This window comes from Drosophila sulfurigaster, chromosome 3 (genome assembly GCF_023558435.1).
Source record: "Drosophila sulfurigaster albostrigata strain 15112-1811.04 chromosome 3, ASM2355843v2, whole genome shotgun sequence".
NCBI lineage: Eukaryota > Metazoa > Arthropoda > Insecta > Diptera > Drosophilidae > Drosophila > Drosophila sulfurigaster.
In genome coordinates this window covers 6,771,389-6,798,860 of record NC_084883.1, presented here as the reverse complement: position 1 = coordinate 6,798,860, position 27,472 = coordinate 6,771,389, and the positions used below count along the sequence as shown (strand labels likewise).

Genomic DNA, 27,472 nt, shown 5'->3' with positions numbered 1-27,472 from the left:
GTTCATGAGGGCGCAATTCAAATGCGTTTGATGAGTTTCTAGGAAACAATTTGTAACGCCTTGCAACAAATCGAACTTCATGACGATACAACGATCTATGTGAAACGATTTATTTTGCTGTCAATACGTTTGGCATTACTTGAGCAGTAGTGAATTGATTGTTTTGGCTATAGACTGATTGATTATTGGTAAATCATTTATGGCGGTTTTCAAGGTTCCATATGACAAAGTTTTCAAAATGCTGCATTGAAGGGTTCTCTATGCTACTTTTCAAAATAAAATCGTAAGTTGAAAATATTTAATTAACTTCGAAATTATAATACATTTAAAGCATTCAAAAGTTTCTGAAGTGCAATGCATTGAAAATATGATATAAAATAACAATAACATATATTTAAGTACAAATGGATTTATAAATAAATTTCAGAACTCGAAATAATAACTTTAATATTTTCGATTGATACCACTGTGTACTGAAAACGATGAGCTAATTGATCCATACTTGCCATGCTATCCTGACTTTACGATTTATGTCAAATTAATTGCGTCCAATTCTCACCTCCCACCGACTACCATGCAACAAAGTAGTTTGATTTTGAGTAGCAACATCAGCAACTCCCACACGCACACTCACACACTCTCGTAGACAGAGTTGGCAAATTAATTGCTCGTGTACGTGATGATGAAGCTCCGCCTCTGCGTCTAGTCGCAAATGTGGGAACGTGATGGGTGACGGGTTGGCAACTCAAGTAGGGTCAAAAGTAAGCGATTTGCAGACAAAGCCCAATACAGATGCAGTTACGGATGCAGATATAATTGCAGATACAGATACAGATATGCGGATACGGATACAATACAGTTGACAGTAGACTTTTGGAGTCACGTCCGTGTCGGCAGCTTAACCCAATGTTGACCCACATAATTCAGGTAGTAGCAGCATCATATTTATCTTGAACTCTTTGGCAATTAACAACTTATACTTATAAATATTCATTTGGTAGCTGCTTTGGCTTTTGTTGTATAGATTCGCCTGTAGCGTCCATAAACCTCCATAAGGAGCAACGTATGAACGGCATAAATGCAGACGCAGACCACACAGCAATCGTAGAGCACCAGGAGCAGTAGTCCCCCAAGATAGATGCATAGCAGAAGAGATACAATCGCGGATAGCAGCTGTAGTTGGCAAATCCAACGTCGTTCATAAAAAGCTGCGGAAAAATTTAAGTTAATCTATACCAAATTAATGAGTTCATTTACTTACAGGATATGAAGAGCAACACATAGAAGACGACACCAATGGAGCCATTGGGCGGATTTAAATACGTTGAGGAAGCACCAAAGATTAGCTGCGTCAAACCAAAACCACGCCCGTACCTTCCAGTAAAGGATTAGTTAATTGGTTACCTCAATAATTAAACGATAATTCACTTACTCCGATTTGAAAACTGCGGTGCAACTAACTTGTTCCGCCAGATCACACATGGCTGCGTAGCTATCATCATAGTCCAGCTGAACTTTTACGTATAACGAGTAAATAGAAATTACCAGACCACAGATGCACAACACTCGCAAGCGGGTGTAATTGGGCGTGGCTGTGGGCCTGTCAAAAAAGGTCCTTTTCTCCAGATTACCTCTGTTGCTACTGCACATCTTCGGGCGGGCAGGAATAATGAGCTCAGACCTGGTTCTATTCTTTTGACCAGCTGTGACTACCTGTTGGCTTACACAGTTGCCAAGCTGCCAAAAGAAATTCATATCGAGATTTCCTATAAGCAATGCGGTGATATCTGGCAACCCTGTTTGCAGTTGCGCAGTGCAGAAAGGATGCTGTGCTCGCATGGACTTCATTGAGTTCTATTTTTAGCTGCGTAAATTTGTGTTATGCTTTCTCATTTAATTTGTATTGACAGAAAAGCAACAGGTGGACTCCAAATTTACATAATACAATATATGTATGTATTTTCATGCTTATTTTCCTTACAACTTTAATATTGGGTCAAAATATTAAAGGGCTAGAAAAAAAGTGTAAAATAATCAATGAACAAATTTTCAAATTATGTTCCAACTTATGAAGAGTTAATTTATTTTAAAAATAAATTAAATTATGGAAATTTATTGACATTATAATAAAATTAACATACTTACCCTCTGCAAAATGAACAGAAATTAAAAAAAAAAACAATTTTCTATTCGGTTTCAAGTCATGCCAGGCCCATTCCCTCATCCAAATGGCAAATATTTCCAACACTCCACTTTCCGTTACACTCCAATGCATGCATGTAAAATTAGCAGTCGGGAGACATATTCACATACTATAACGGCCGGGAGAGACAACCAGATGGGAGACAAAATGAAATAGACATGATCATCTTGTCTTTCGTATTCACGACACAATGATGCACCGCTTGGCTGATGGTTCACCATCTCCAACTCTTCATGCTGCCCAAATCTAGAGGAATGATTAGAGTGTGTTTTTTGTGTGTGCATGTCCCTTTTTAATTTATAGCGTCACGAATTTAAATTTATGTGTGTTCGAGGCTGTACTTAAATGAGATACCAACTAATCTCAAGCTTAAGTCGCTGTTGTAGATAAAGATTTTGTCATATTCAGAAGCGCAAATTATATCCTAAATTGCAGTAGCCTCCAGAAGGCTAGAACAAAAGGTACGATCTCTTTGAGATGGCCAAGCAGGCGCCCGTTGGCAAAGTGAAGTGATAAATTTACGCAACCTTGGATCGGGCGAGTGACACACACAACGAACAGTCACCGCACTTTACTGTGATGAGGCAGACATGACTTTTAAATACCTTACACATACATATGTATGTACATATGTAACTTTGAATATTCATTTACATGAAGCGATGTTTCATAATCTGAAGTAGAATAAGAATGCTCCAACAAAGAATGATAATAAAAATAAATTCTATAAATATTATATTCCAGTTTTTTGCTAACTTAATTTTAACTATGTTTATGAGCCACTAATCATTAACATAAACTCTAAATAAAAATAATTCTATAATTTTATTTAAAATCTAGTTTACAACTTTATTAGACTTTTTTGTAAAATACGATATGTTACAAGGACTAAATTACCTATGAATATACATTTTCTTGACTTGTCGTAAGAAGTGAACTTGCTTGGCAGACTTTTTGGTATTGCAGTGTATAACAACTTGGCACAGTTAAAAGCGCCCTTCGCAGCTGTCAGTTGGGCTTAGATTCCACTCGCAGTTGACTGGTTAACTGAAATGTGCGCAAATAAGTTGACTAAAATGGAGCAGAAAGTTTATTGAACTTTAAACTTCAAATTGAAATTCAAAAAATGCGAATTGAGATCATTGTTGCGTTTAGAAGGGCTAATGCGAATAATGGTAATGTTAAATTAAAGTTGCTAACGCAGCTGCGAGACGCCAAAAGAAGTTTGCTTCAAGTGCGCCACGCGCGACCCTCGAGTGTTGCAGATCTTGCTCTCGCTCGCAGATCCGCGATCAAAATTGTATAACTTTGAAGTGCACAAACAAAAGCACCGTAAGTGCAGCTGACGATGGTTACAACAAAAACAAAAACAACAACAACAACAACAGCTTTAGCACAAGCAAGATGATAATAATGACGATGACAAAGTCAATGATTATGTTGCTGTTGAAGGTAAATGCGTTGTCATAAGATTCGAATTCGTATTCGTATTCGTATTCGGCTTTTGTTCTGCTTCTCGCCCGCTGCACGTGGCTCAGAGATGGATCAGTGCTTGGATATGGAAGGAAGGTTACATCAACATGAACGGCACTTTAATCGTTGTTTTTGTTGTTGTTAGTGATTTCGAGTTCTGCTTGCGTGGTGTTGCAATTTGGCAATTGCTAAGCGCCTCATTTGTATGCATTACTAGCTTAATAAATTCCCAATTAATTATGATCAATATTGTCACCGGAATATAATGCTAATGATGTACATTGTGCATTTATGTCGCATTATTAAACAAAACATTCAAGGAATTAGGTCTTGCACATATGTATTTGCTTAACTAAAATTTTCCTTATTTCTAATTAGACTTGCATTACATTATTTAAGTGTTAATACATGCACAAAATTAACAATTTTATAAACTTTTCGAATATCGAACAATGTAGCTTTTTAATTTAAAACACCAACAGGATGTGAATTTTAAGAACAATCAAAGCATCTCGAAAAAGGACATTTCATTTTGATTATAGTTTCTGTTGTTTTATTTATGTTGACAAATGGTACCATTAAAATCATACGTACAATCACCCTCATAATTCATATGATTGTACTGTAAAACTACACTATTGTTATAATCTTCATGCAGATTTAGTTTAATTTTAAAAATGAATGAATTATGTTCACATCGTTTATTAAATTATAAATTTTTTGGCCTTTTGTAATTTAAACATATGTACATATATATAAAATATATAGAGAACTAATAGAATCAGTGTAAATAACATTCGAATTAAATTTCCTAGAAACACTTGCGGTGTATTATGCTCGGGCCAACCTCATCATATTCTGATGCATCGATCCACATATTTTGGAAACTAGACAGCGACGCCAAAACTGAGCCACCCGACCAGACAGCAAAGCAACGCTCAGGGTTGGCTGTAATTTTGATGCGCATTGTTGACGGCGCCATTGTCGAAATGTCCTGCTGCAGACGCACCTCGATGTTGCGGAACATGGTAGTACCACCCGAAAGTACGATATTAGAATACATATCCCTGCGCAAATCCATATCACACTTGATAATCGAATTGTAGATGGCCTCATGGAGACCCGGCGCCTCTTGGCCAAGCATGCTAGGCTTAAACAGCGCCTCTGGGCATCGAATGCACTCGCTGCCAATGATTATCTTTTGGCCATCGGGCAGCTCGTATATTGTGTTCAATTCACTCTTGTTGATTCCGAACTGTTGGAATTCCTCATCGAAGTTGGTGGCTACGTAACACAGTTTCTCTTTAATTTCCCTAACGATTTCACGCTCAGCACTGGTGCTCAATGTGAGACCGCGTTCCATAAGTAATTTGCCCATGTAATCCGTTAAATCACGACCAGCCAAATCCATGCGCATGCACGCATGAGGCAAAGCGTAGCCTTCGTAGATGGGCACAGTGTGAGTAACGCCATCTCCGGAATCAACAACAATGCCAATAGTACGACCAGTGGCATAAAGTGAAAGCACGGCTTGAATGGCCACGTATAATGCAGGTACTCGAAAATTCTCAAACATAATTTCGGTCATTTTTTCTCGATTCTTTTTGGGATTCAATGGCGGCTCAGTGAGAAGGACGGGATGTTCTTCAGATTCGACACGTAGTCTCTCGAATGTGTGATTCCATATCTTTTCCATGTCGGACCAATTAGTTACTATGCCATGCTCGATTGGATACTTTAGCGTCAAAATTCCTCGCTTCCTGACCGCATTGTCGCCAATGACGCAATCATTGATAGCCGAGTCCAAAATGACATTTAAATGGCGTGGCCTACCCACAATTGATGGAAAGACAATGCGGGGCGTCGACTCAGTTGAGAAACCGGCCTTGCAAATCCCAGATCCATTATCGATGACCACTGCGTTTGCTAGATTGTCTTCCGTATTCATCTCGGCAACAGCTGCAGGTGCAATATAAGATTTGAAAGTAATTCTGACCTAAAAACCAGTGCCGAAAACTTACGAGGCGTTAGAGATTTGAACAGAATTTGTAGTGCCCTTTGGTCAGTTATATTAATTTCAATTCGAGAAGGCATAAAAATTCGAGACATATTTTGCTTTGTTCCCTGGACATCTTTAGTTTATTTCAAATTGTAACTACCCAGAGCATTATGCACTGTTGTCGCACTAGTGTTAAACGATTTTACTGTTAACGCGAAATGTTAAACTTGCAACTTGAGCAGCAATCTTTTAGTATTTTCTTATATTGATGTTTATGTCGTGCATTAATTGACTGTTAAAAGCAATGTCCAATATTGGCCGAAAAAACTGATTCACTTAACAGAATTTTTAAAAAATAATACAAATAGTTCACAATATTTATAAAACTATGTAAACATATATCGATTATAAATAATCAGATGTTAGCAAATTTATCGATGTTTCCCCACGTCTATTGTTGATTTGCTGTCACACTAAACGTCGGGTAAGCGAACGAACTGAATAAAATTATTTGTTTTTCTTGAAAATAAATTTATTGTGTATTTTTCAGTTAGATTTTGATAAAAGCAATTCGAATAATGTTTTTGGCACGCAACATTACTAAAGCAGCATGGTAAGTTCAATTATATATTGCTACCAAAGAATACCGGTAAAATTAGTATTACATAAATTGCAACAACAGCAAATTGTATGTAGTATAATGGCGACAATGAACTTCAATTATCTATTTTTGTACCAATGTTTTGCTTGTTGTTGCAGGGCCACTGTGCGCTCTAAGCATACGCTTCCCAAGCTGCCATACGATTATGCAGCACTGGAACCAATCATTTGCCGTGAAATAATGGAACTCCATCATCAGAAGCATCATCAGACCTATGTCAACAATCTAAATGCCGCCGAAGAACAGTTGGAGGATGCCAAGAGCAAGAGTGATACTACTAAACTGATTCAGTTGGCACCCGCCCTGCGCTTTAATGGCGGTGGTCACATCAACCATACCATTTTTTGGCAAAATCTTTCTCCAAATAAGTCAACGCCAAGCGATGACCTGAAGAATGCCATCGAATCCCAGTGGAAGAGTTTTGAGGATTTCAAAAAGGAGCTGAGCACTCTTACCGTTGCCGTTCAAGGTTCCGGCTGGGGCTGGCTAGGCTACAATAGAAAGACTGGAAAGTTGCAGCTTGCGGCTTTGCCTAACCAAGATCCATTGGAGGCTTCAACTGGTCTAATTCCTTTATTCGGCATCGATGTCTGGGAGCACGCTTACTATTTGCAGTACAAAAATGTGCGACCATCTTATGTTGAGGCCATCTGGGATATTGCTAATTGGGATGACATCTCATGCCGTTTCCAGGAAGCCAAGAAGCTCTTATAGATTTCTTACTCCAATAAACTCTATGTTTAATGTAATGCGAGGGCCTTAGGCTAATGCTATAGTCTGAAGACTAATAAATTGGTGATCCCTAAACCAGGCTGCTTAACTATTTTGATTCTATTTTATACTAATGAATAAGCATAATATGACATGCGATCTAAATTCAATAGTTAGACATGGAGGATAAGATATTATTTATTTATTTATAGAGATTATTTATCGCAATTGTGCATGTGAACATATTAACAACACATTAAATGACTTGACAAAAACGCTTACTTACTAGTGATATTAGTTGCTTTAGCCGACAATCTGGTATATTGTGCCGTCTATGGTGAATGTGAATGTGGTACTATATCGATATGTCAAATATACACTTTGGTATATTTTTAGTATTTTAGGCATATTTTGAAAATAATACCGCAATATTTTGCTTTTATTCAAAATGGGTAGCTGGTATCTCACAGTCGAGTACACTCGACTGTAGCTTTCTAACTTGTTTTTATATTACATATTTGAATATTAACTTCTAAAATTTTATTGTTATATATAATATATGTTAGGCCATCGAAATACTATTAGTTAAATAATAATTGATAAATTGCATGAACGCTCCAGCTCTATGAAATATACAATAAGTTATTAATCTGATTCTCATTTATAGCCTATTGCCACTGCCACTCAGTTTTTTTTAAGTTTCGAACCGACTTTTTTTATGGGTTTTTACATAGGGCAAACGTAACAATCGACCTGAACGGAAAAAATCGATGTTTTTTGGTGCAGTGCAAATAGGCTATTAAGCTGTTTACTAAGTTAAGATATGATCAGACAGTGTGGTATTTTCATTCCTCTAATAAGCCCGTTACATCAACTTTAGTTTTCCATTCATTATCCGTAGCTGCAATTATTTGAATTTGATACTCCCCAGATGGTAATGGCAAGAACTTCAAAAAATCGTTCTGGATTACCAAATCACGCACCACAATTTCCTTCTGCAATGTATTTACTTTAATTTCTTACTTTAAATGAATATTTTAAATATAAATACCTCATATGGACAAGAGTGATTTAGATTTGATTGCGTAGAGAGAGCATCCAAAAATATTTTTTGAAATGACAAGGCGGCATTCGATTTTAGCATAAATTTGCAAAAATCAAAGGTCACATTGAACATAAATGGACGAAAACCATTGAATTTACGCCAAAGACTGAGGTTTACCTAAAATTTCAAACCATTAACAATAAATATATGTTAATAGACCTATGGTACGAACCTTCGCATTATTAAAGGGTCCTTTTAACAGTTTTGCATCCACGTTTATTCCCACAATTCCTCGACCAAGTATTGTAAGGTGACACTTATCATATACGCAATAGGATGGATCCAACACTTTACACTTTAGGTTTGTAAAACGCGTAATTTGGGTCGAAAAGCCGCCGTTGAAAAATAATATAAGAATAAACGGAGCCCACATGACGTGACCAACTTCAAAATCTACCAGTTAATAAAATGAGATCATTTTAATAATATGTAAGACTAGTAAAATTTGTATTGTTCAGAATGACCGACTACAAGATACCTAATATTACTATTGATTTCACGAATTACTTTCGAAGTTCACTACCTATAGAGATACGGATTAATTTCATTTTCTTAATAACATAGCTCTTTCTACTCATTACATTTATTTTAGCTTTCCACAAAATCAAAATAACCTATTTTTCCATTTCAATTTGCTATTATAATACGACAATAGCAATCTGACAAATATGAAAATACTAATTTTTATCTTTACGGATGATTGAATATACAAAATATTTGAAAACTAATATAACGTTGAGAAATTAATAATTTAAAATATAATCAAAAATATTGTATGTATTTATTTTTGAGAAATTATTTTTGTAATTTATAGTTTGAGTTTGTTTTTGTTACGTCACGAATTTTGTTAATGTGTAAAATTAAATCGGTTCGGTGACACAATAGTGCTAAGGAATCTAGAGCATAAAAAAGTTGTACAACAAAATTTGTTTAGGTATTTGTTATTTTATTAATATTTTGATATCAAATTTTCAAAATTTTCATATGGAAAATGTCTGAAATTTAAAATACAATATCTATTTGTTTGCTATTTATTAGGAGTGTTTGAAACCCATTTAAAGAGAATTATTAAATTACCTATCTTATACTGATAACAATTGCAGAGATTCTAAGCTATTATTAACAAAACTTGTTATGTAAACTTGTAAAACTTCGGGTAAGCGAACGAACTGAATAAAATTATTTGTTTTTCTTGAAATACATTTATTGTGTGTTTTTCAGTTTGATTTTGATAAAAGCAGTTCGAATAATGTTTTTGGCACGCAACATTACCAAAGCAGCATGGTAAGTTCAATTATATATTGCTACCAAAGAATACCGGTAAAATTAGTATTACATAAATTGCAACAACAGCAAATTGTATGTAGTATAATGGCGACAATGAACTTCAATTATCTATTTTTGTACCAATGTTTTGCTTGTTGTTGCAGGGCCACTGTGCGCTCTAAGTATACGCTTCCCAAGCTGCCATACGATTATGCAGCACTGGAACCAATCATTTGCCGTGAAATAATGGAACTCCATCATCAGAAGCATCATCAGACCTATGTCAACAATCTAAATGCCGCCGAAGAACAGTTGGAGGATGCCAAGAGCAAGAGTGATACTACTAAACTGATTCAGTTGGCACCCGCCCTGCGCTTTAATGGCGGTGGTCACATCAACCATACCATTTTTTTGGCAAAATCTTTCTCCAAATAAGTCAACGCCAAGCGATGACCTGAAGAATGCCATCGAATCCCAGTGGAAGAGTTTTGAGGATTTCAAAAAGGAGCTGAGCACTCTTACCGTTGCTGTTCAAGGTTCCGGCTGGGGCTGGCTAGGCTACAATAGAAAGACTGGAAAGTTGCAGCTTGCGGCTTTGCCTAACCAAGATCCATTGGAGGCTTCAACTGGTCTAATTCCTTTATTCGGCATCGATGTCTGGGAGCACGCTTACTATTTGCAGTACAAAAATGTGCGACCATCTTATGTTGAGGCCATCTGGGATATTGCTAATTGGGGTCACATCTCATGCCGTTTCCAAGAAGCCAAGAAGCTCTTATAGATTTGTTACTCCAATAAACTCTATGTTTAATGTAATGAAAGGGCCTTCGGCTAATGCTATAGTCTGAAGACTAATAAATTGGTGTTCCTTTAACCTAGCTGCTTAATTATTTTGATTCTATTTTATATGACTGAATAAGCATAATATAACATGCGATCTAAATTCCATATTTAGACATGGAGGATACATATTTATGGAGATTATTTATCGCAATTGTATCTGGGTAATTCCATGGCGGAATTTGTCCCGTGCGAGACGCTTTACATTGAAAATAACATAAACTGAAACAATTTTGAAAATAAGAAAAGTTTATTTTTATAGCTTTAGATAAGTTCTTTAATTAGAGCTAAGAATGGTTTTGGAATTTTCGTTCTGTTTTGTTTTCTGTTGTGATAATTGCAAAAAATTAACCAATTCGTACGCAAAACCAAAAAATAAACGAAATTATATATTTTATCGGATAACAGATCAAGTTCCTAAAATCAATCTTAGCTCTAAATATAGTGCTTATCTAGAGCTTTAAGAATAACATTCACTTATTTTTAAAATTGTTTCAGTTTATGTTATTTTCACTGCAGTGCACTGTAAAAAGTCTCGCACGGGACAAATTTCGCCATGGAATTACCCATATGTTAACATATTAATAACACATCAAATGAATTTTTTTTGTTTTGTTTTATGTCGGACCCAACTGATTAATGGCTTCCGCAAGCAATCAATAGCTCTACACATTTTATTGTCTTCACTGGTACACCAATTTAAATGGAACTATCATTAATGAAATAGTTTTTTTTTTTTTTATATGTACATATATGTATATTACCTTCTAAAATTTAATTGTTAGGCCATCAAAATGCTATTAGTTAAATGATAATTGATAAATTGTATGAACGCTCAGGCTCTATGAAAGATGAAGTTATTAACTTCATTTTCATTTAAACTGTTTAATTTTGTATTTAATATATTTGGTTTTAATATTGATACAACAAATGTCGTTATTTTGTTCGTATCCTCAATGGCATATGGTTTTAAATTAGCTAGTTTATGCTGATAACTACTTAAAATTTTCTAAGCAATTGTTAAGAAAACTTGTATCCTTAGTATTGATAAGTTAAGATATGATAAGACAGTGTGTTTTTTTTATAGAGGATTTATTCTTTAGTAATGCTTAGTGTTCATTCCTCTAATAAGACATTTACATCCACTTTAGTTTTCCATTCATTGTCTGTAGCCGCAATTAATTGAATTTGATACTCCCCAGATGGTAATGGCAAGAACTTCAAAAAATCGTTCTCGAATACCAAATCACGCACCACAATTTCCTTCTGCAATGTAATTACTATTCTTTCTTAGTTTCAATGAATATTTTAAATTAACATACCTTATAAGGACAAGAGTGATTTAGATTCGATTTCGTACCGACAGCATCCAGAAATATTTTTTGAAATGACAAGGCGGCATTCGATTTTAGCATAAATTTGCAAAAATCAAAGGTCACATTGAACATAAATGGACGAAAACCATTGAATTTACGCCAAAGACTGAGGTTTACCTAAAATTGCAAACCATTAACAATAAATACATGTTAATAGACCTATGGTACAAACCTTCGCATTATTAAAGGGTCCTTTTAACAGTTTTGCATCCACGTTTATTCCCACAATTCCTCGACCAAGTATTGTAAGGTGACACTTATCATATACGCAATAGGATGGATCCAGCACTGTACACTTTAGGTTTGTAAAACGATGCATTCGGGTCGATAAGCCGCCGTTGAAAAATAATAAAAGAATAAACGGAGCCCACATGACGTGACCAACTTCAAAACCTTCCGGTTAATATATGATAAAATGAGAACATTTTAATAATTTGTAAAACTAGTAAAATTTGTTTTGTTCAGAATGACCGACTACAAGATACCTAAAATTACTATTGATTTCACGAATTACTCTCGAAGTTCATTAACTGTAGTTTCACAAAAAAAAAATAAAAAGAAACGCAAAGCATATACGAATTTCATATGAAATTCTAATTGTAATTGTAAAGAATTAATTCAATACTAACGTCGATGGACGATACGGATTAATTTAATTTTCTTAATCTTTCTACTAATTACATTAGTTTTAGATTCCCACACAAATCTAAATAACCTTTCATTTCCATTTCATCTTGCTATTATAATACGACAATATAATAATAATTTTTATATTTACGGATGATTCAATATATAATATTTTTGTAAAACTAATATCGAAATAGTTACTAAAATCATCTCTACAACTCATTTAGTTAATTGGAATTAAGTGACATCAGTTACAATGAATGAACACTTGCACAGAGAGAAAAATAAGAATGAATTGTAAAATAGGAAAAAATTTCTTAATATTTAGAATTGGTTATCATATCGTTGTAGTAAGGAAAAAAGTTAGGAAATAATGACAGGGCATGCTTTTTATTAGATTATTTCCATCTGTGTAATTACTAATTTAAAAAATAAACACAAATATTATTTTTATTTCATCTAAAAAATGTCTGTATAAAGTCTTATAACCTGTCTTTGACATCTATGCGTTCAGACAAAACAAGTAGGAAAACTGCAGTCAAGTATGCTTGACTGTGCGGTACTATTCCTAACATTTGTAAAATTAATACACTAAAAAAGGTCCTAGAATATACCAAAGTTTACAGTTGGTATATTGATAAAATATTACATTTGAAATCAAAGTACAGAATATGCTAAGAACCAAAATTATTTATTTATATAATATGTTAATTATTATACAAAATAATATAACAACTAAAAGAAGGGAGTGCTAGCTACTAAGGCCATTGACTAATTTATTTATTTATTTGTATCTGATCGGAACCAAATTATTTACAATAGGCGTAACAAAAATCTAAAACAAACTTAATCTGCTTGCTAAAGTTATTAGAGCTGCCCAAGCTCTATCTCTTATAGTCAAATAGAAAGACAGACATCCTCTCGGCTGTTAACGTTGATTAAGAACATATATGATATATTATATTTTATGAAGCCTCCTTTTGTTTGTTACATTCATTCCGTGCAGGTAAAAATTTTTAATATCCTACTACCGTACGGGTAGCGGGTATAAAATTGAAATTATAAATACAATTGCTATTTATTTATAAGGAGGTGTTTTACACCCATTTTAAGAGAATTATTAAATTGCCTACATATCTTATGCACATTTGCAGTGATTCTAAACTATTATTAACAAAACTTCTATTCCTAACATTAACACATGATAAAAGAGTGGTTTATAAATTAATTCAATAGTAATTCTAACTGTTCTTATAATTTTCCTCTAAAAAAAAATTTACATCCACTTTAGTCTTCCAATCATTGTCCGTAGCCGCAATTAATTGAATTTGATACTCCCCAGATGGTAATGGCAAGAACTTCAAAAAATCGTTCTCGAATACCAAATCACGCACCACAATTTCCTTCTGCAATGTAATTACTATTCTTTCTTAGTTTCAATGAATATTTTAAATTAACATACCTTATAAGGACAAGAGTGATTTAGATTCGATTTCGTACCGACAGCATCCAGAAATATTTTTTGAAATGACAAGGCGGCATTCGATTTTAGCATAAATTTGCAAAAATCAAAGGTCACATTGAACATAAATGGACGAAAACCATTGAATTTACGCCAAAGACTGAGGTTTACCTAAAATTTCAAACCATTAAAATTCATGTCATAAAAATATTTTAATATACCTATTACACAAACCTTTGCATTATTGAAGGGACCTTTTAAAAGTTTTGCTTCCACGTTTATTCCCACAATTCCTCGGCCAAGCATTTTAAGGTGACACTTATCATATACGCAATAAGATGGATCCAGCACTTTACACTTTAGGTTTGTAAAACGAGCCATTCGGGTTGACAAGCCGCCGTTGAAAAATAATAAAAGAATAATCGGAGCCCACATGATGTGTCCAATTTCAAATACATAAATGGTAGGCTGAATTGCTTTTAATAATGTGTAAAACTTGTAAGATCATTTTTGTTAAGAATGCACGACTGCAAGATACCTTGAACACGCTCAATATAAGGCTTTTATTTTCCCTCCACTGAAAATATTTACATAGATGGGACATGAACAAGGCAATATTTAGTTTTATTTTAGCTCCTTTAACTGATTACATACATTTTACCGTCCCATTCTTTTTTTTTTAATTCTAACAGGGTATTCTACTACGTCAATAACAATAATTTTTGACAAATATAATTTATTGATTGAAGATTAAAAATACGAACTATGTTTCAAATCAAATGACAAAATAATCATTGGAACTTCATGATTAATTAAGTGAGTTAATTGTGGTATCAGCCAAAATGAGCAAACACACTGAGAGAAAAATTTCGATCTAAAAACTATAATAAATTTCTTAACTTAAGTAATATTTTGTTCACAAAAATAAATTCTTGAAATAACAGTTGACTTTTTTTTTAATTCTAGAAATTCAATTTAATTTGGTATTGAAAAACATATAATTTTAAAAGAAAATTAAAATATTTTATAAAAACAGAATTAAAAAAAAATAACCTAAAAAATTCGAAAAATTAGTTTTGAAATTAATAAAGTTACATAAGTAGCTAAAATGCCATTGATGTCATGATGATTTTCGTGATTTCTTGAGAAAAATTCATATTTGAATTTCGAGGATGATAAAATATGAGTTGAAAATTACATTATTTTGCATAAGTCAAAAGCTTCATTAAACATCATGAATTTTTTTTTTTTAGCTTAAATATAACAAGCTACAGTCGAGTGTGCTCATAATTTCGTGGTGTGGGCGGTCGATTTTGAATCATTTGTGCCGAAAAAATGTCAACATTTTTCAAAATCCAAAATTTCGAAAACGAAATTTTTTTCGAAAAACTAAAAGATGGGCAAACATGGGCAAACGATTTTAAAGCGATTTCCGCAAAAAAATTTTGAAAAAAAAAATTTTCAAATTTCTGAAAAAAAATTTTTTTTATAATTTTTAAACTAAGGGTGGGCAAAAAAAATTTGTCCCTGGGCAAACATGGGCATACGATTTCAAGCAATGGGCACCAATTTTTTTTGATTATCTCAATGCACTGGACCCAGCTTCTCTGAGCTCATATATAGTACTAAGAGTTGCACATATTCCATTTCCTACACGGTACACGGTATATTCGTGTGGCATTTCTTGATTACAATTTTTTTTTTATTTGAGACTGGTTTTCAGATTGCTTTTATCATCGATTTAGAGTTTGAATTTGACTTTGACTTGGTTTGCATGGAATCAGCCGCGTGAGTTCTCCGATTTGTTGCAGAACGTTCTGGTTGAGGCTTCAGCAACAGCTGTAATTATAGCAGCAGTCATAGCTACAAATGCACCAGCGACTGCTCGGTGGCATTGGCCAGCGAGTTTCATGCCTGAGTAGACATCCATAATAGTTGACTGTGAAGTACACAAGAATCGAATGCGCGTCAATTACATACGCTATGATCCACTCCATATATATTATTTACTTTATGCAGTTATGAGTAGACGGCCACCACGACCAGCCCATGCATATTGCTCCTGATAGTCATAGACCTGCAAATAGAAGTGCTCGCTATGCGTAAAGCTCTTGAAGAGCAAAAGCGGCGGTTGTGGTAAACTGAATTTCATCTTCTGTGAATCCGACACCTTAATCACCAATGCTCTAATAGCAACTTCAGCTGAAGGTGTTGGACCTTCCGCTGGTTGCGAGGCAACAACTGCTTAATCGTGTAACGGAATTTTATATCGTGTGACCACAGACCATAAAAATAGTAGCCATAGGTAAATCCTTTCCGATAACAGTCGGCGATACGGCAATAGATACATGCGCGTTGTTGTGCCGCCTCCAGTAGCAAATGTGTTGAGAGAACCAAACAAAAATAATTACATATTAATTGTGACATTATATCTTGTCTTCCAATCGCAATAGAGTAGGACATCGTCATCTTCGCTTACCTCCACAAGATTGCTTGAGAAAAAAGGCAAAATACAATTTTTTTATTTCTATTTTCATACCTTGGCGCACTTAATTTTCAAGTGTTTGTTGAGTGGTGAGCCTATTTTTCGTTGTCACATCGATAAGATATCGCGTGATTACTAAAAAAGTGTGTTCGATATTTCTCCGTAAGTTATCGATATTTTCATATAGCTCGTGAACGTAGAAAAACCGAGTTTTTTCTTATGAGTTTTTACATGGGGCGAACGTAACATTCGAACGAAAAAGAAACGAGTTTTTTGGTGCGGTGGAAACGGAGCATAATACATTATGTGAGGTGTGACATGCTACACCCTGTACCAGCTGTTTTTACACTGCTGTTAAGCAACACTGTTTCCTAATACTCATCAAGATAGCGTCAGCTGTTTGGTGGCCACAACAAAAACAAACTCAGGCTGGCCGACGCCTGAGTGGGCGGAAAACTCACTTAGTGCGGCTTTTCCTAGTTTTCCCATGCCCCGGTGCGCAGCTGCAAACAATTTCCAGCACGCGTAACATTTGGAACATGCACGCATTCAGAGTCTCTTGGCGTGCGTTCGCGTTCGGTTCGCCATTGCGGAAAATTGCAATGCAATTGCGCTGCAAATGAAACAAAGACTAATCAATTTCAACATGCAATCGTTTTAAACAAATGCAATACCAAAAACTGTGCAAACAAATTGAAAAAAAAAAATTGTAAAGGTGTGTAACAAACATTGGTGCTGAGTGTGACAAACTACTGCGACAAGGATTGTCGTCGAGTCAGCGAGAGTAATAGAAGAGGCAGCAGCTGATTAATTTGCATTGAACGTGAGTAGCGCGTTAATTTGTTTAAACTTTTTTCGTTTTATCGATGGCATTCACTTTTGGTGACGGGGTGACTAAGCGGCCAACCGTGAATATGTATTCAAAGTTTTCTGTGAAAAATCAATATTCCAAGGCAGGACTGTAGCAGAGTCCTGATGTGCGCATACGCATGAATCTGAGACACACACACATACTGAAAGAACTCACAGACACACACATACAAATTGTGATTCCTTATCCTGTTGCTGTTGTTGCCAGCTGTTGTCCTTCCTCCCATTCCTTTTGGCCATCCTGATTTGCGAACTCCTTGCGACGGACTAAAAATAAACGCCTCTCACATTTTGTTTTTGCAATTTGCCATTTGCCACCGCGAGCATATGGTGCAACCTGTCATCAGCATCATCGTCAGCCAACAGAGAGACAACGAAGCTGCTATCAGACGCTTTCACATTTTCTGTTGCCCACAGCCAGGCGCTGCCCACGCGTTTCTCTGTGTGTAGATTTTCTTTTTGTTGTTGTTATCGTTATCGTTATCATATTGCACATTGACCGCGTGCCTCAACTGACAATTGACGTCAAGCGAACGCATTGGGTTGCAAGTGTTGCGAGGCGAGTTTTAACTATTTGCCACTCTGGCAGATCATTACGAGAATGATTATTACCTTATGATTGTTTCAAATTCATTATGGCAAAAGTTGACAAGTTATTGTTGCATCAATTAAAGAAATCAGAAGAGACAAATTTTCATAGCCTAGACTTGCAAATAAATATATGAGATACACTAAATTGTCTGAGATTTTGACATTTTTATAATATTGTTATACGCATTTAGAAGTAGGTTTTGACATAATCGATTCTTTCTTTAGGGATTCCCTCTAATCATACACCTATTTACTAGGGCACAAATTCCGGCATTTTTGTTATTTTGTAATCACTCCATATAGATATGACTAATATCACAATCTAGAATGTATATTCTAGATAATAGATATTGAATCGATTTTATTTTATGTTTTTTGCTTATCTCGTTACAACAATCACCGCAAATATATTAATTGCTATATAAAAATGTATGTATATCTATATCCAATTAATTTTCTATTACATTATTAATTCTACACTGAATGCATGACCTTACTGTACTTATTTACCCTTTACCTTTTTACGACGTAAAAAGTAATTTGCGCTGTATCGCACAGAAGTATTCTTCACTCTCATGTCGGTGTCCAAGTTTCCTTTCCATCTGTCCGACATTGTGTGGGCGATCTGTTTCCTATTTGCGCATCAGTTGACAATGCAAACTTTCCAAGTGTGCGTCAGAAGAACAGTTTTTGATGGGGTGCGGCCTGGGGTATTTTATATAGTATATACTTCTACCTATTTAAAAAGTATGTAACACTTATTTCTAATATAGAAAAAATGAATTCCACGTTGATATTCCATAATATTATAAGTTGTTAGTTCTGGTATATTGCTAGATTTGGTTTAAAATATGAAAATCTCCGCAAAATTTAAAAGATATGCTTCCAACTATTCCTCGAATGACCTAAAATCGAATTACTGTAAACTTATATTTATAATTTATGAAATACTTGTACACATTGTATTGTGTCGCACGCTACTAAAAATTAAAGTATATTTTTTTATGAAAATTTTTAACATTTTTAAATAAAAAACAACTATATTTGATTTCTAAGAAACTTCAAAAAAAATTACCTATTGTAAATTAAATAAGTATTTAGTTTTTATTTAGTAAACGAGTTAACGCAAAAGTAGAACAATGTGTAGTGCAGGTTACATTTTTCACCCGCCTTGTGATTTAAAATTCTTTGTTATTTTAATAAGAGGGTTCGTAGGAAGGGATCTACATACGAATATGTATTTTGCACAATGTAAGAAGACGAAGATGTGTAATGCACAAAAATAATGTAAAACAAATTAATCGAAACAAGTAAAATTCTATTTTGTTTCCGAATATGTTTGAAAAGTACTCCTTCACCGATAGAAATATGACGTATAACGTTTAGTGAAAATAATTTTAAAGAAAGTAGTAAAAAATGTTAGAAGATCTTAAAAAAAAAAATAAAACATGAATTTATCACAAGAAAAAATGAATTTTTGCTACATATTTTCTTATTTTTCTATTAACAAAAATATATAATGCAATCTTTACTTTAAGTTTTCAGAAGAAAAAAAAATTTCAGATAAAATGGCTAAAGAAATTTAGAGAATTTAATTTTTTTATATCCCTTTTTTTCTGCTAGTCTTTAGGTTTACCGCAGGGAGCCCATATTTGTTTTTAATGCCACAGAATAAGTGGCTGCTAAAAAGCATGAATAAGTGAAAATATATCTGAAACGGGAGCAAAGTGAAAAACAAAAAAGGAAAGAATGAAAAAGACTGTGAACTTAAATAAAACAAGTTGAAGCGCTTTGAGCTGAAAATTCTCGGCTATGTTATACTCTATTTCAATTATTTGGTAAAAGATTTTGGATTTCCTTTTTTAATTCTTTCGATCAATACATTTAAACAATAATGGAGATATAGTAAAATTGCATATATATTATATTTATATATTATGGTTATTGATTATTATCAAGGCGTTTCGATGTGCTTAGTTTTAGTTAAATCATAGAATGCATTTAAAGTGTACTAAAGTCATCCATTTACACGTAATAAAATAGGTAGTAGATAGTACTGTGGCAATTGCCATGCAAAATGTAGAATACCCTGATTCTTTTTGGTTAGGGTAAAACAAACAGCGAAGCAATAAACATAAATTTCCGCTGTGCGGACGAAAAGTATAAAAAAAGGAGAAGAAATGGAGGAATTCGAGTTGTGCGCAAACCGCACGCAGTTGCCTAGCTCACCTCACCTGGCCGAGCACTTTATGAAACACAGAAGGACATAAAATGGCTTCCTGGTGCACACTTTTTGTGGGCATTTTGTTTTAAATATTGCTGAATCGTATTAACACCCGTTGGCGAGCCAACGCTCTGTGCGCTATGTGGTTTTTTACTCCACCATCATCACAGCGCCCCACTGCATAATTTGGGAAGCGACGCCACATGATTTATGGGTCCAGCACTTTTAAGTGTTCTTAATATTCGCCACGGGAACAGCTCATTTTAGTCGAACAGGTCGCCCCATTTTTGGGGGGGGTTTGTACTAAAATTGCAGTTGACGTTGCAGCTGCTACTTGCAGCATACTGCATGTTGTAGACAGATGCATTTAATGGCAATGGGGCGTGGCTAGTCACCATGTTTTTAGTAGCCAGCCCTGGCTTGGACAACTTTCGCTAAGTTCAGCACGCGCGCCTAAAAGTATGCTCATATTTGCACTCCTGCTGCTGTGCGTGTTTTGACTACACACACACACACACACATACGTAGAAGAAGTGGCGACAAGTCGGCACCGAAAGTTACAACATTTCTGGCAGCACTGCCATTAGGGGTATTCGTGATAAAGAAATGACACAAAAAAAGAAAACAGGGAAACCGTAAACAGACCTTGAAATTATGAGTTGCTTATGAGAAAAACTAAAGCAAGTGCCAAACAACAATGTTGAAGTGGCAACTATTTTAGATTGAGTTGGCTACACTGTCAGAAATGTTTCTAATATTTATCCTTAACAGTCCATTTTCAACTCTATTTTGAACGTTTGAAGGTACAATTGATTTTGGCGTACAAATTTAAAATCAAGTTGTTAACTTTAAGCTCTGATCAAGATTGCTACAATATTTGATTCGAAATTGCTTCTTTGTGTAACTGGCAGACGCCAGTTGGTTATTTGCCTCATAAAAACCGAGTGGCAAACAAAGTGTGAGTTGCTTCTGTGGGGAATTCGTTGGGTGGGAGCTGGGCAGGAAACGCGCGCGCGCCCAAAAAGATGATTCACCAGCTTGACTGCTGCTGCTCCTGCTGACTTGGTAGGTGCCAGTTCAAGCAGCAACTGTGGCAACAACAAACCAAGCAACAACCAACAACTTGGCACGAACATGCGCCTTTGTGTGAGGACTCGTTGAATGAGTCATCCGCTTCACTGTGTGAACTGTGAACTGTGTTCATGTGTATACATAAATACACATATATACACTTATGTATGTGTGGCTGTGTGTATGTTGTGTTCTTGTTTTTGCGTGGGACTTAGCGCTGTTTGCTTCTTGCTGGCACTGCGATAATTTAAATAACAAATCGCATTTGGTTTATGTACTAGACTTAATGGATAACACAGACGTCGCCATTTGCCGCTCGCTGTGCGTATGACGCTTTAAGGAAAGCATTTTCGGTCTGGGGACGTGTTGTAGATACCTTTTAATTTGAGCTTAATTAAAAGCTGACAACACACACTTCAGATTAATTGAATAGCCTCAAAGCATCAAATTAAAACACAATTTCAATTCATTTTAAAAATGCGCCTCAAGCTGTGCTTTAGATTTTCGCTAACAATTTTGAGGTAGTCAAGTGCGTCTTTTTAATAGCTTGAATGTCAGCGAACCTGCAGCATGACGCTGCCACAAATATCTCTCATCCTCTGTGGCGTACACCCTGCGTACAACAAGTACATGAACTGTCATTGACATTGACGCAGTATGTGCTCGTTTGGCACTTGGAATGGGCATGCGAATGTGCTTTAAGTCAATGGCTGTGTGAAGAGTATAAAACATAAAGAACCGCCCACGTTCTCTTCGAAAGTTGCTCCTGATGAAGCTGCTCCTACTACAGAATCCTTCACTGCGTCGTCGTTTATTTTTTTTTTATTTCAAAATCCGTTCGATATTATTTGGGTTGGTTGCCGCCCCTACGTCGCTACGTTCGCGTGTCCTGTGTCCTTTACTGCGCAGCAAATAGAATTTCCATCATCGCCCCGCCGTAATTTACACACATGCCACAGTCATAGCCGTAGCCACACAGCCAAAATGCCACGCACAATGCTTAGAACGAGTTGCTATAGCGAAGGGAGGAGGAATTGAGAGAGAGAGAAAGAGTCGGAGGCAATCTGCGTGTGGGCGACGCGTCGCTCGCAGGATTCATCGTTCAAGTTTCGCAACAAAAAAATTCAATGGCTTATAAAGGATTTTGCTGCAGTTGTTTGTTATTTTTAAGACTTTATCCGTTGTTCGGCTCGTGGGATTGAATTGTTATTTTTACTTGTAATGCGTCGTGTTCTAAGTAAAATGAATTTTTGCTTTCATTTTTGTTAAGACAATTTAAATACCAATTATTTAAAATATCAATCAAACTTGGCAAATTTATTGTCAACATCTTATATATAACAATACATAACAATGCTTTGCAATATCAAATCAGACATTTTTATACCCGCTACCCATAGGGTAGAAGGGTATTATAACTTTGTGCCGACAGGAAATGTATGTAACAGGTAGAAGGAGGCATCTCCGACCCTATAAAGTATATATATTCTTGATCAGCGTCAACAGCCGAGACGATATAGCCATGTCCGTCTGTCCGTCTGTCCGTCTGTGTGTCTGTCCGTCTGTCCGTATGAACACCTAGATCTCAGAGACTATAAGAGATAGAGCTATATTTTTTTTTCGACTGCATTTGTTATGTTTGCACACAGATCAAGTTTGTTTCAAATTTTTGCCACGCCCACTTCCGCCCCCGCAAATCAAAAAAATCGAATAAAAAGCGTAATTTTAAAGCTAATGTTGTGAATTTTGATATATATAATAATAACTATAGTAGTTATGATTCCTGAAAATTTGGTTGCGATCAGATAAAAATTGTCGAAGTTATTAAAGAAATACTTTTGTATGGCCAAAAACGCCTTCTTACTAGGGATCTGAGTTGCTTTGCCTCACAATCTGGTATATTGAGCCGTCCATGGTATATTTTGAACGCGGTACTATATCGATATACCACATATACCATTTGGTATATTTTTAGTATATTTGCAGTATATTTGGTATATTTTGAGAATAATACCGCAAAATATATTGGCTTTAATCAAATTGGGTAGCGGGTATCTCACAGTCGAGTACGCTCGACTGTAGCTTTCTTACTTGTTATATCCGTTTGCGTTGGTGTAAAAGAAAAGAATGGCCATATCCGTTTTGGAGACTTTAATAACTATTTTTGCACAAAAATTATTATTAGTACTCATGATTTAGATTGTATAAGAATTTGGCAACACTTAAGAAAAAACATTTTGAAGCTATATTCTCACAATAAAAATTTTGGTCGGTGTACAGATTAAAATTATTGAAGATTATTTATAAGCCATTCAATCATTTAAGTTGTGATATTTTTTTCATTTTGCTCACTTAAATAAAGGGAACCGAATAGTATTTTTTTTTCAATTTTTGATCAAACAAGTAAGAAAATTACAGTCGAGTGTGCCCGACTGTGAGATACCCGCTACCCATTTTTAATAAAGGCAAAATATTGCGGTATTATTTTTAAATTATACCGAAAATACTAAAAATATACCAAATGGTATGTTTGGTACACCATTCAAAATATACCATAGACGGCACAATGTACCAGATTGTCGGCCAAAGCAACTAAGAGCCTTAGTAAGTAGACGTTTTTGCCCATACAAAAGTATTTCTTTAGTAGCTTCGTTATTCGATTTTTATACCCGCTACCCATAGGGTAGAAGGGTATTATAACTTTGTGCCGGCAGGAAATGTATGTAACAGGTAGAAGGAGGCATCTCCGACCCTATAAAGTATATATATTCTTGATCACCGTCAACAGCCGAGACGATCTAGCCATGTCCGTCTGTCCGTCTGTGTGTCTGTCCGTCCGTCCGTATGAACACCTAGATCTCAGAGACTATAAGAGATAGAGCCATAATTTTTTTTCGACAGCATTTGTTATGTTTGCACGCAGATCAAGTTTGTTTCAAATTTTTACCACGCCCACTTCCGCCCCCGTAAATCAAATAAATCGAATAACAAGCGTAATTGTAAAGCTAGAATTGCGAATTTTGGTATATACAATAATAACTGTAGTATTTATGATTCCTGAAAATTTGGTTGCGATCAGATAAAAATTGTCGAAGTTATTATAGAAATACTTTTGTATGGTCAAAACGCCTACTTACTAGGGGTCTAATTTGCTTTAGCCGACAATCTGGTATATTGTGCCGTCTATGGTATATTTTGAATGCGGTACTATATCAATATACCAAATATACCATTTGGTATATTTTTTAGTATTTTTAGTATATTTGGTATATTTTTTATAATAATACCCCAAAATATATTTTTAGTATTTTTGTAGTATAATTGGTATGTTTTGAGAATAATACAGCAAAATATATTGCTTTTTAATTGCGGGGGCGGAAGTGGGCGTGGAAAAAATTTGAAGCAAACCTGATCTGCGTGCAAACATAACAAATGCTGTCGAAAAAAAATTATAGCTCTATGTCTTATAGTCTGTGAGATCCAGTGTTTCATACGGACAGAGGGACATGGCTAGATCGTGACGGCAGTTGACGCTGATCAAGAATATATATACTTTATAGGGTCGGAGATGCCTCGTTCTACCTGTTACATACATTTCCTGCCGTCACAAAGTTATAATACCCTTCTACCCCATAGGTAGCGGGTATAAAAACATGTTCTATTTCAGATTCATTTCATGTATATTTCCAGTCTTTCAATGCTCAAACAAATTATTTGCTAACAATTTTAAAACAAATTGAATTACTTAGTAGTTGATATCATAGAAATTGACATATCCATTTTTATAATTTTTATATCAATTTTGTATTTGGCAACCAATCTCTTCGTCACATTTATTATTTATAATAATAATTTAGATGTTCAATCAATATTCCATGAAAGACCTTTCCATACTTTAGATTTAGTTGAGGCATATGCAATCGGTCAGATGATTAATTGAGACAAGCTTGCTGCGTTTCAGATAGTTTATCAACTCACCAACTGGTTAACTGTCTTTGACAATATGCAGTAGTTTTGTTACCACCATTAACCATTCGACTGCGGTCGCACATGTCGCCAATTTCAATGTCAAAGCAATTACAATGAAACTACCAGGCTAGAGCATAAAAAAGGCTCTCTTAGGCAACCATCATTCTGCGTCAGGCTGGCTCGAGGTTCCCGACAATGCGATGAGAAATCAATAGGAATTTCATTTTACGTCATCGGACTGTGAAACCGGCAGCGGTACCGTAATAAGAAATACAGTCCATATACTATTTACTGCCACTGTATGGTGGGGGACTTGAACAGTGGCGGGCGCAATAAGCGTGCCGTCTGGTAGGCTGACAGCATAATGAATTTCATTATGCTCAGCTTGTGACAGGCAATGCGTTTTGTTATTATTGCGCTGGCTCAACTACGTACCTACATATATATGAAATTTTTAGCATTGCTGTCGTGCCAATACGGTATTCAAACCCACCTCCCCCAAAAAAGCAGCATTCCCAATCCATACCCCTAAAATATCCCTCGACACACACACACACACACACGAAGTTGCGGCGCATGCGTTCCACTTTAAGGGCTGCTCGTAGCTCCTGCGGTTGGATTTTGTTAGGTCGGTAGCTCGGCAGTTCGAGCTCACTGCGTCGTCTAGCCCCAACGGGTGCAGTTGATTTTTGTTCCGAAACGCGCGCGTTCTGTCTTGGCCCGAGCCTCGATTGGCCATCGATTTTGTGCAGAATATACCAAAAGGTTGTCCGTGGCAAGAAAATTGTGTAAAACTCAACCTTAACTAATACAAAATGCTATGAAAATCAATTTGAAATGCTTGAAATAATATAACACAACAACAGACAGAGTCTGTTCAAAGGAAACCAGAAAGTTTTACGTTTTGTGAAAATTTTCGCTGTTATACATAAGAAAACGTTATACATACATCTCGACATAGTATATATGCATATATATGTATATCTATTGACTATTTAGAGCTCCTACGAAAAGTTTATGAATATAAATCGCGAATGTGCGCTTTTGGTTATTTATTGTTTTTCGCTTTATTGCTGACAACAATTTTGGTGCTTTCGATAATACTTGCGACCTCCTCGAAGAGATCCATGATGGATAGTCTTATACTAGTTTTCAATTACACTCAGAATGTGCAGCAGTTGCAGCAGCAACAATACGACGAATTTCTACAGCATCAGCAACAACAACAAGAACAACTCCAACAACAACAGCCACAGCATCTATATAAGCCCAAATTATTTTGAGTTCTTGATGTTTTATTGTGTTTGACCCGCCCATCAATTGGTAAATGCTTCAAAAATATCTCCAAAAATATTTTGCAAAATTTCATCCATTCGTTAACGAGGCATTTCAAAATTCAACTGCCAACAATTCCCATTTTTCATGCTCTTTTTCATTTCATTTTATATAAGTTTTTCGTCTACTTATTTATTATTCTCTATGTACAAGTATTTTTACAGTAGCCTCGAAAATAATGTGCCTGGCAGCTTTTGTAGAGTTTTATAAGGTGTAGACTTTCATGTCCATGGCGAAGGCAACATGGAAATTTATTAATAAAGGTCAAGACGACCCAACCGAAGGATATGCTCAAGTATGGTTGCATGCTTGCCACAGTGTGTGTGTTTTGTGGCATGGACTTGGAACTTAATGGTCGTGGGGCTTGAAGTGCTCGAAACCATAAAAGAGCCACAACATGACGCACGGCAATAAAGAAGTGAAATGTGAAGGATTATTCTTTTTTGTTGCACGTGTCTGAAGGACCAAGAGGGTAACAGACGACTCAGGACTGGCAAAAGTTCAAGAGCTTATCATGAGGTGACTTAATTGATGGGGATGTGTGGTCAAGTTGCTATAGGGCTTCTTCATTGTATACAAATTCAGGATTTTTAGCTGCAAACCTGAGTATTAAAAAGGGATTTTATTTAGTATTACAAACAAATTGAGTCTAGAGCTTAGTATTTTTTATTGTGCTCCCGTGAGAAAGTCTTAGTTCTATTTTATTTATTTTTTGCATTATATTACATTAATTTTTATTATTTAAAGCACACTCAGTTCGCGTCAATAAACATAATAACATTAAAAATGAAAATTATTATGGTCTTGCTCACTCCTTGTCCTCACTCTCTGTCTCTCTTTGCCCCAACTCTCGATTGCGAGTGCGCAATGTTTTTGTAGACTTTTGCCCAGACTTTACGCAGGCTGTTGCATTCTGCTGAAACAGCCTTAGCAAAAATATAAACAAAGTATTTTTCGCCAGGTAAACAGAGAGTGGCAAAGAGAGAACAAGTGTCTCGAGGCATTGAGAGAGTCAATTCTCTGCAAAAGTAAGAGAGAGTGCAGTTTTCTCACAGTTGCGCAAAAGACCTTAATTGTGCTTCTAGGCTAACTCATTGGAAGTGTTTAAATTTTTCCCTTATCCTACGTCACAATATTCTAGGACTTCACTGTGCGCGAGTGAAAGAATTTCCGTTTGGACGTCAAAAAAAAACTGCGTGCGGCC

General features: G+C 35.5%; 8 protein-coding genes across 12 annotated transcripts; 3 read left to right on the top strand and 5 right to left on the bottom strand.

The window, feature by feature from the left end:
- Positions 1-553: 553 nt before the first annotated feature.
- Positions 554-1,916, bottom strand: LOC133842119 (vitamin K epoxide reductase complex subunit 1). The gene is made up of 3 exons (XM_062275047.1): positions 1,433-1,916; positions 1,262-1,374; positions 554-1,208 (listed from the first exon to the last, which is right to left on the bottom strand). Exons 1-3 carry the CDS (start codon positions 1,846-1,848, stop codon positions 991-993), a joined length of 747 nt encoding a protein of 248 aa, XP_062131031.1. The 5' UTR covers positions 1,849-1,916; the 3' UTR covers positions 554-990.
- A 2,448-nt stretch (positions 1,917-4,364) lies between these two features.
- LOC133840998 (actin-like protein 53D) lies at positions 4,365-5,992 on the bottom strand. The gene is made up of 2 exons (XM_062273236.1): positions 5,698-5,992; positions 4,365-5,635 (listed from the first exon to the last, which is right to left on the bottom strand). Exons 1-2 carry the CDS (start codon positions 5,783-5,785, stop codon positions 4,488-4,490), a joined length of 1,236 nt encoding a protein of 411 aa, XP_062129220.1. The 5' UTR covers positions 5,786-5,992; the 3' UTR covers positions 4,365-4,487.
- An 85-nt stretch (positions 5,993-6,077) lies between these two features.
- LOC133840999 (superoxide dismutase [Mn], mitochondrial-like) lies at positions 6,078-10,331 on the top strand. The gene is given in 4 exon segments (XM_062273237.1): positions 6,078-6,159; positions 9,374-9,436; positions 9,583-9,826; positions 9,828-10,331. Coding segments are annotated over 3 exon segments (651 nt in total). The 5' UTR covers positions 6,078-6,159; positions 9,374-9,401; the 3' UTR covers positions 10,200-10,331.
- LOC133841000 (superoxide dismutase [Mn], mitochondrial) lies at positions 6,109-7,145 on the top strand. The gene is made up of 3 exons (XM_062273238.1): positions 6,109-6,159; positions 6,226-6,288; positions 6,435-7,145. Exons 2-3 carry the CDS (start codon positions 6,254-6,256, stop codon positions 7,048-7,050), a joined length of 651 nt encoding a protein of 216 aa, XP_062129222.1. The 5' UTR covers positions 6,109-6,159; positions 6,226-6,253; the 3' UTR covers positions 7,051-7,145.
- On the bottom strand, positions 7,893-8,544 carry LOC133845419 (uncharacterized). The gene is made up of 3 exons (XM_062279875.1): positions 8,325-8,544; positions 8,099-8,269; positions 7,893-8,042 (listed from the first exon to the last, which is right to left on the bottom strand). The coding sequence occupies exons 1-3, from the start codon at positions 8,523-8,525 to the stop codon at positions 7,893-7,895; spliced, it is 522 nt and encodes a 173-aa protein (XP_062135859.1). The 5' UTR covers positions 8,526-8,544.
- Positions 10,332-11,163: 832 nt separating the features above from the next.
- LOC133845663 (uncharacterized) lies at positions 11,164-12,591 on the bottom strand. Of its 5 annotated transcripts, none has more exons than XM_062280172.1 (4): positions 12,264-12,591; positions 11,807-12,164; positions 11,581-11,751; positions 11,164-11,524 (listed from the first exon to the last, which is right to left on the bottom strand). In XM_062280172.1, exons 2-4 carry the CDS (start codon positions 12,005-12,007, stop codon positions 11,375-11,377), a joined length of 522 nt encoding a protein of 173 aa, XP_062136156.1. In that variant the 5' UTR covers positions 12,008-12,164; positions 12,264-12,591; the 3' UTR covers positions 11,164-11,374. The 5 variants fall into 5 exon arrangements, with proteins under 5 accessions (XP_062136156.1, XP_062136155.1, XP_062136154.1 ...); XM_062280171.1 differs by having other exon boundaries at positions 11,807-12,027; XM_062280170.1 differs by having other exon boundaries at positions 11,807-12,027; positions 12,350-12,591.
- Positions 12,592-13,105: 514 nt separating this feature from the next.
- Positions 13,106-14,181, bottom strand: LOC133845784 (uncharacterized). The gene is made up of 3 exons (XM_062280346.1): positions 13,958-14,181; positions 13,724-13,894; positions 13,106-13,667 (listed from the first exon to the last, which is right to left on the bottom strand). The coding sequence occupies exons 1-3, from the start codon at positions 14,156-14,158 to the stop codon at positions 13,503-13,505; spliced, it is 537 nt and encodes a 178-aa protein (XP_062136330.1). The 5' UTR covers positions 14,159-14,181; the 3' UTR covers positions 13,106-13,502.
- Positions 14,182-25,565: 11,384 nt separating this feature from the next.
- Positions 25,566-27,471, top strand: LOC133844313 (ataxin-1). Its single transcript, XM_062278242.1, has 2 exons — positions 25,566-26,256; positions 27,410-27,471. The coding sequence occupies exon 1, from the start codon at positions 25,968-25,970 to the stop codon at positions 26,214-26,216; it is 249 nt and encodes an 82-aa protein (XP_062134226.1). The 5' UTR covers positions 25,566-25,967; the 3' UTR covers positions 26,217-26,256; positions 27,410-27,471.
- The last annotated feature ends 1 nt before the right edge of the window (position 27,472 follows it).

Excerpts from the sequence above, each read along its gene's own strand:
- LOC133842119 (XM_062275047.1), bottom strand. The coding sequence starts at position 1,848 with ATGAAGTCCATGCGAGCACAGCATCCTTTCTGCACTGCGCAACTGCAA. Across the intron at positions 1,375-1,432 it reads ACCGCAGTTTTCAAATCGGA|GTACGGGCGTGGTTTTGGTT; the intron begins GTAAGTGAATTA and ends CTTTACTGGAAG. Across the intron at positions 1,209-1,261 it reads TGTGTTGCTCTTCATATCCT|CTTTTTATGAACGACGTTGG; the intron begins GTAAGTAAATGA and ends ATTTTTCCGCAG.
- LOC133840998 (XM_062273236.1), bottom strand. The coding sequence starts at position 5,785 with ATGTCTCGAATTTTTATGCCTTCTCGAATTGAAATTAATATAACTGAC. Across the intron at positions 5,636-5,697 it reads GTTCAAATCTCTAACGCCTC|CTGTTGCCGAGATGAATACG; the intron begins GTAAGTTTTCGG and ends TTGCACCTGCAG.
- LOC133841000 (XM_062273238.1), top strand. The coding sequence starts at position 6,254 with ATGTTTTTGGCACGCAACATTACTAAAGCAGCATG. Across the intron at positions 6,289-6,434 it reads AACATTACTAAAGCAGCATG|GGCCACTGTGCGCTCTAAGC; the intron begins GTAAGTTCAATT and ends TTGTTGTTGCAG.
- LOC133845419 (XM_062279875.1), bottom strand. The coding sequence starts at position 8,525 with ATGTGGGCTCCGTTTATTCTTATATTATTTTTCAACGGCGGCTTTTCG. Across the intron at positions 8,270-8,324 it reads GACCCTTTAATAATGCGAAG|GTAAACCTCAGTCTTTGGCG; the intron begins GTTCGTACCATA and ends TTGAAATTTTAG. Across the intron at positions 8,043-8,098 it reads ATCACTCTTGTCCATATGAG|AAGGAAATTGTGGTGCGTGA; the intron begins GTATTTATATTT and ends AATACATTGCAG.
- LOC133845663 (XM_062280170.1), bottom strand. Across the intron at positions 11,752-11,806 it reads GACCCTTTAATAATGCGAAG|GTAAACCTCAGTCTTTGGCG; the intron begins GTTTGTACCATA and ends TTGCAATTTTAG. Across the intron at positions 11,525-11,580 it reads ATCACTCTTGTCCTTATAAG|AAGGAAATTGTGGTGCGTGA; the intron begins GTATGTTAATTT and ends ATTACATTGCAG.
- LOC133845784 (XM_062280346.1), bottom strand. The coding sequence starts at position 14,158 with ATGTGGGCTCCGATTATTCTTTTATTATTTTTCAACGGCGGCTTGTCA. Across the intron at positions 13,895-13,957 it reads GTCCCTTCAATAATGCAAAG|GTAAACCTCAGTCTTTGGCG; the intron begins GTTTGTGTAATA and ends TTGAAATTTTAG. Across the intron at positions 13,668-13,723 it reads ATCACTCTTGTCCTTATAAG|AAGGAAATTGTGGTGCGTGA; the intron begins GTATGTTAATTT and ends ATTACATTGCAG.
- LOC133844313 (XM_062278242.1), top strand. The coding sequence starts at position 25,968 with ATGTGCGCTTTTGGTTATTTATTGTTTTTCGCTTTATTGCTGACAACA.